Source organism: Branchiostoma floridae, chromosome 2, assembly GCF_000003815.2.
Source record: "Branchiostoma floridae strain S238N-H82 chromosome 2, Bfl_VNyyK, whole genome shotgun sequence".
In the NCBI taxonomy this organism is placed as follows: Eukaryota; Metazoa; Chordata; class Leptocardii; order Amphioxiformes; family Branchiostomatidae; genus Branchiostoma; species Branchiostoma floridae.
The window spans coordinates 13,999,766-14,006,747 of NC_049980.1; the positions used below are offsets into that span (position 1 = coordinate 13,999,766).

The 6,982-nt window shown below is 42.0% G+C and overlaps 1 protein-coding gene across 2 annotated transcripts in view; it reads right to left on the reverse strand.

The window, feature by feature from the left end:
* LOC118409266 (kelch-like protein 29) overlaps window positions 1–6,982 on the reverse strand; it is a 14,066-nt gene that overhangs the window by 2,815 nt on the left and 4,269 nt on the right. The window contains exons 1-4 of one of the 2 annotated variants that reach the window (XM_035810154.1): window positions 3,795–3,952; window positions 2,304–3,436; window positions 1,692–1,828; window positions 290–376 (exon numbers count right to left, since the gene is read on the reverse strand). In XM_035810154.1, the coding sequence (XP_035666047.1) occupies window positions 290–376; window positions 1,692–1,828; window positions 2,304–3,436; window positions 3,795–3,808 (1,371 nt within the window). In that variant the 5' untranslated portion in view covers window positions 3,809–3,952. Of the gene's footprint in view, window positions 1–289; window positions 377–1,691; window positions 1,829–2,303; window positions 3,437–3,794; window positions 3,953–6,982 lie in introns of those variants that run through there. The other variant, XM_035810155.1, reaches the window with a different exon arrangement.

The window sequence follows — 6,982 nt, forward strand, 5'->3', positions numbered from 1 at the left end:
ACTTTTTATTTTTGACTAGTGTTTACTCTCACCAAATGTCCACTGGAGGCTGTCACCACTGAGCAACCAAATTTAAAAAATAAACAAGGATTTTTTTTTACATGTTGTGTACTTCTTGTCTTGTCAGTCATACATCATGCAGCACATTTCAATTATGAAATCAAATTTTGGTCACTCAACAGTCACACTAGTGGCCGACTAGTGGATATGTAACGTGCATGATCGTGCATGGTTACCTATCTTGCCTTTTTAGCTTTTCAATGCTAGTCTAAAAGGCATGTGAACTTACCAGTGGAGGGACGTCCTCCCATCTGTTAGTGAGAGGGTCAAACCGCTCCACACTGTTGAGGATAGCACCAGATGCCTCACCTCCAACCTGCAATGGAGCACAGAAAATGTGCAATCTTATCTCCTCATATATATGACATTGCTTTAGGTTCTTGCATGTTTTAAGACCACATACTAAAGACGACAAGAGACAAAGAATTATAATCTAAAATTAGGGAATTAAGTCTTTTAGATGTCCTCTTAACACAAGGCGGCAACAGACATAGAAGTTCTTTTCATTTGTTTGCTTGTCTGTTTGTCTGTACTTCATTACTTTATATTTGCTGAATTTGCTGTCTTAATACATTGTTTATCTGAAAACACATATGCAAATGTAAAGATAAACACAGTGATTGAAAAATGTTGATGTAACTGTTAAAATTAAAATAATCAAAATCTTGATTCAACAGTGCACATAAACATCAACTGAGGCCAAAACTCTAAATCCATGGATGATGCCCCTTAATGCACCCATATACCATTCAAATTAGAAACAAGAAAAGTTGACAACCGGAATCTCCAGCAATAAAACAATGAAAAATGTTCCCCCTGCAGAAATAAATTTGGAATGAGATAGATCTTTGTAATTAGGTTTCCCCAGTGGGCTGGCAATCTGTCTCTAACGGATCAATGCTGATTGGATCAGCAGAATTTACGAACCTGCTAACACCAGACTAGAGGGTAATGGGAAAGGGCACTGCTAGGTTCACAAAAAAACAACCTTTGGGATAATATAAATGTTAAACCTGAATAGTGAATCAGACCCCTTTGTTGGTGCTTGAAGGCTGTGTAAGGCATCAGTGTGTCCATTATTATTTGCACAGAAAATGTTAACAATAGCAAAATCTTAATCCAAATTATTTTCTTCTCACCACTTTGATGTGTAGAACATCTGTAGTGCACAACAGTGCCTTGACATTACTAGTATGTAAGCCTTCACAAATTTCTAGATAATTCACTGTATCCACAGCCAATTATCACATGAACATGTAGGTACAAAGTTCTAATTTCCTGTGTACCAAAGGGCTTATGCACCCATCATTTCCATCCCTGGCAAGAGTATCAATCATTAGTTGAACAGAAACTTGTAAGGGAAGTCTTGGATACTCAAAACAAATAATATCCTACAACTTACAAGCCATCTTACCCTTCATCTACAAGTATTCTTTCTATGCAGTAAGTAATGAAGTAAATGAGGAAGAGGCAAACATCTTCCATTTTACCAAGGGATACAGACATCAAGATCTTCATCTTGTTCTGGAACCAATTCATAATACATGTACAGATTTCAACCAACTTCATTTTAGTCTCATTAGTATATAGGAATTAATCACTAGAAAAAGAGGACAGAGTTGAGGACTGACCACATAAATACTGCCCTCCACCACAGCTGAGCCATGTGCATCCCTGGCCTGGCGCATGGGAGAGTCTTTGTTCCAGATCCCCGTACGGGACGAGTACTTCCACACCTCATCTGTCGACAGTCCGTTCAACATGCCACCTACAAGAAGAAGGGAGAAAATACAGAGAAAAAGATGCGTGACTTCTTCTTTTCCATGATTTTAAGAACAAAGTGGTAAAAATATGTTTACATACAGTTACCTATTCAACTCTTGGGAAAGGCAGTACATAAAGTCAGGTATATCATGCTCCAAAAGTACATATCAATTGTTCTTGTGTAGTTGTCTCTATATGACAAACAATATAAGTTACATTTGTACCTGATTGATTTTTCTTTTAAATGGTGGTACAATGTACTAGTATTTCTGCAAGGCTGAATGTTTAGTGCTTTAACACTTAAACTTTGCAGGTCATAACATGGATATAATTATATACTTTCTGCAATTGTCATTAAATATAAAATATAAAATTGTGTATCTTGCCATTTTGCAAGGGAGAATGTACATTATAAAAATGTACCACATGAATACAGAATAGCAAGAAGTGCTGACAATAATTGAATAAAAGTCCCTTACCACTGACATACACGTCATCATTGAGAGCCACCACACTTCTCATGACATACTTGCTGGGAAGATTGGGCAGGATGTACCATTCTTTGGACTCAGGGTGGTAACATCGTACATCGTCCAGGTTGGACACCACCTTGTCTGAACTCCCCACGATGAAGATGACCTCTGACCCCACACAGCTACGAGGCTTCGTCCGCGGGGACTCCAACCCTCTCCCCTCCATCTGAAGCAAGTGGAACCTTTTGGCTTCCTCCACCAGAGCACGGCAGCTCTTGTCATTCTGTATGATGGAGTCCCCTTCCACGGCACTCAGGAGGTACGTGGGGCGGAGGAATGGGAAGCGGACTGCAGACAGCACCTCTGCAGCGAAGGCCTTGCGACATTTGAAGTCGTGACGGAGCCATCGCGTGGCAGCCTCAAACACGGCCTCCTCATGTTGGGCCTCCAGGTTGTCATGAGACAGGTAGTTGACGATCTCCTCCTTCGAGAGCGACAGCATTTCTTCCTGTCGTGCGACGGCTGAAAACTTCTGTAGAGCATACCGCATCGACTTACGATGTAGGTCCCGACAACACAGGGCATCTGCCAAGTTCACGATGGCTAACACATTGGAGGGGTCCAGGTTTTTCTCCAAGAAGGTACCACAGGCATCCCGCATCTTGGTATACTGGAACATGCAGGCTGCCTCAAGTAGTGCCTGGGCATTGGCCTTGGTTATCTTGGCTCTTCCTGTGTAAGCAAAGTCTACAAGAAGTTTGATTCCTTCTGGCTGCACTTCCTCCAGCATGATCTTGTCCTGTTTGCTCTCTCGCATCTCGATAGAAAACATGGCGTTGAAGTAAGGACTGCTTGCCGCCAGGACCGCGCGGTGGCAGGGGAACTCGTGCTTGTCCACGCACACCACGACATCCGTGAACTCATTCTGCAGGCGCTGCTCGTTCAGTAAGCTCAGGATCTCCGAGGAGTGGGTGTCGTCGAAGTAGTCAAACTCACTGTTGTTGTCAGGCAGGGGAGGGATCTTGTGGTGTGGGGAGGGGGAGGGGACCTGGGACCCACCGCTGCTGGCAGGGCTGCCGCTGCGACTACTGCCACGACTGAACATCCTTCTTCTGGGCTTGGTGTTCAGGAAACCGTGTCTGGATTTGGGGAAAAAAAACAATACTGCATCATGTATAATCTAATAACTAGTTAATACATGTATAAACAGGCCAAAATATTTAAGTACATGAACATGTAAATATTATACCAATAGGTCAATTGTACAGTATCATCAACCTGAAACATTTCACAAATGTATTGATGAAGGAAATTGAGCAAACAACAAAAGGAACAAACATGTACAGACCAAGTGATATGATACACATGTATCATTCAATACACATTCCACAGGAGGTTGGTTACAGTGGATGGGGCATATCATATTAGCGAAGCATCAAATCAAGAACCATGATCTTATGAAGAACTTACAAAAATACTTCAGTAGCCTGTACCAACCTTGCGGTCGCCATGTTGACTTTCAAACAAGTACTTAGTCTACTGTCCAAAAATACTGCAAACACTGATGAGCCACTCTAAATTAAGGCATACACATGCAGTCTGCTTTAGAGTTGGACACCAAAACTGTACATGCCCTTCAGTATGACAGCACACAGTAGGTATCTAGCTATATCCATATACAAAGCGATTCTTCAGTAACATGGATAGCTTTAAAATTTGTCAGCTCTGTCCCAACAAGAATGCAAACTGGATCCCGTAACACCACTGTGACCTTTATATGAATAGATCTCCCTCCTTCCGTATAAGCATGTTACAGTGACATTCTCATAGCCGGGTCTACTATTGGCAGTCCATCAACATACGCTGGCAGTAACACAATTAATGGAAACATAATGACATTACTGTCTGTGTACGATAATGGATTATACATCAAGCCATCCAAAAGCTGATTGGAATGGCAGAGACAGAGAATTTTTGACGAGATGTCTCCCCCCTTGTGGATTGTGACGTAGAAGGGTAATGTAATAAGACTGATAACATGAGAAATTGATCATGGTGGCCTAACCAGCTCTAAGTTACAACTTGCAACCTGTTACACACACACTGGCCTGTGCAACCCATGAGTTATCAACCAGTGTAAAACTAGACAAATGTTTTAATAGCCATACAAGCCTGTTAGCTGGTTATCTGTATTGACTAACTTTTCCCCTGCATCCTGTTGGCCAATGATTGATGGATGGGCACTATCAAGTTAACTAATTGTCTGTCAGTAAGTAATTTTTGAAGCCAATTTTTCTTGAATACAACAGACCGACTGTTTTACCAGTAATGCTAGTACAGTAATGCCAAACAAGACCGGTCCACCAGACAGCAATTGCTGGGCAACCCTACTTTGACCCAAATCACATTTGTGTGACCCTTGACTTTATAATTGGAATATGAGGCACATTGAATGTGAAAGCAAAACAGCAAAACACATATACCCATTGACATAAACAAAAATTTGCTCTTTTTTCATAAAACCAGTCAAATCTTTGGTTGCTCTGAGGTCACAGCCTCCAGTACTTGTGGAAAGGGAGTCTAAATCTATATGCAACATTCAAGGACTTACATGGAGGGTTTTGGTGCTATCCTGCCAATTTGAGAGAGATATATGAAAGAAGTCATGGTGGGAATGACTATTATAATACTTTTAATAGTATTGCTGCAGAATCCATTTCTTTCATATATCCTGATTACCAATCAGTTTGTCTGGTCTGATCTTGCAATTATCATCATGAAATGAATCAACAAAATGCATCACCTTTCATAACAACGTTATCCATTCTAAGTCTGGCTAACTGGCTGTTACTGTTAGAAGCAGACTGATATTTCCCGGTAAGGTCTGTAACCCTGCTGAATGCTAAATCAAGGTCGACCCCAGTGTTCTGATGACAACTGTGTAAGCCACATGAAGAACAGTGTCAGGTGCAGGGGGCATTTATCCCTGTCATATTCACAGTCAACAGGAAGCCAAATGCATATGTACTATTGGCAGGTACACTATAGATATACTTGTTAACAAACTGTAAAATAACTGTAGATAACCTTGTGAATAATTAAATCTGTAAAAAAATCAAATAAAAGAATCTTATGCAAAATTACTAACAAAACACATGTAACCGTGGAACTGTCTTGTATACAGTCAAACCTGTATTAGCAGCCACCTTTGCATAACGGCCACCTGCCCATAGTGGCCACTTTTTGTCGGTCCCTTGGATTCGTAATGATTAAGAAATAGGCTAAGCGGCCACCTGTCCAACGCGGCCACGGCCACACGATTTCCGGTCCCGCAGGTACAAAAACACTGCCGATTACGGCCACGCGGACCGCTGATCTATGTTTCGGCACGCGTTCGGCCATATACAGCGGCCGTATCGTCACCCTACGCCGGATTTAAAACCTCTTTGACTTATTTTAAAAACAAAACTTCGTAAACTGGCACTACCCATACCCGCTGACAAACGAGGTCATATAAGGTCAATAGACGACACCAATATTACGGAGGTAAATTGTGTTAAAGTTACGTTCTAATACACTATCGCTTAGGTTAATTCACATCACAAAAATTTCTAAATAAATTGTTACAAAGAGAAAATGATATGGACTTCAGACTATGATGGATTTTATTCTTACATTTATTAAGAGATAAGTCTAGAATGATGTGACTTTTCTTGTGAGTACCACATTAGCATCTGACGTGTGAACGCGAGCGTATTAATTAGCATATTCTCTATAGTGGCCACCTCTCTATAGTGGCCAATTTTGACCAGTCCCTTGAGTGGCCGCTATAGACAGGTTTGACTGTACATATGTATGTTGTTGTGTACATGTATGTTGCGTTATGGAATCATATGTTGATGTACGTAATACATGTATGTACTTTATCTGCCACAGTTGTAGCAACCAAGTACCCACCCCCCCAGAACCACCTTTAATGGAAGCCACTGTCTCCGGTGATACTTTTAAGGTAGTCCCCATCTTTTGCTACTTGGGTGATACCATCGGCCAGTCTGGTGGCTGTGCAGATGCAGTAACAGCCAGGATTAGGTCAGCCTGGAAGAGCTTCCATGAGCTCCTACCCATACTTACAAACCGCAATATCCCCTTTAGGAATCGTGGGCATGTTTATAGCTCATGTGTTAGAAGTGCTATGTTATATGCGTCAGAAACCTGGGCATTGTCGGCCGAAGATGTAAGGAGGCTGGTTAGGTGTGACAATGCTATGACCAGGTGGATATGCTCCTTAGGCTAGCAGAAAGAGTGCCATCTGAGCAGCTTAGGTGTAGGTTAGGTTTACACAGCATCCATGACATTTTGCGCTACAACAGACTCCGATGGTATGGCCACGTGCAAAGAATGTCCCATGACAGCTGGCCAAGAAAGGTCTTGAACCTGTCTGTAGTGGGCCAGAATCCGCGTGGGCGCCCCAAGAGGAGATGGGTAGACAATGTCAAGGAAGATCTTAGGAAACTGCAAAAAGCCAACCCCCTTGACAGAGATGGATGGAGGGCAGCAATTAGACCAAAACGTCTTGACGACACGTCCAACCTCTGCAAGACAGGGAAGAACGGACGCTAAACCGGATAGTGAGTGAGTGAGTGTGAGTGACATGTACATCTACAAACATTCATGTTTCTTATTAT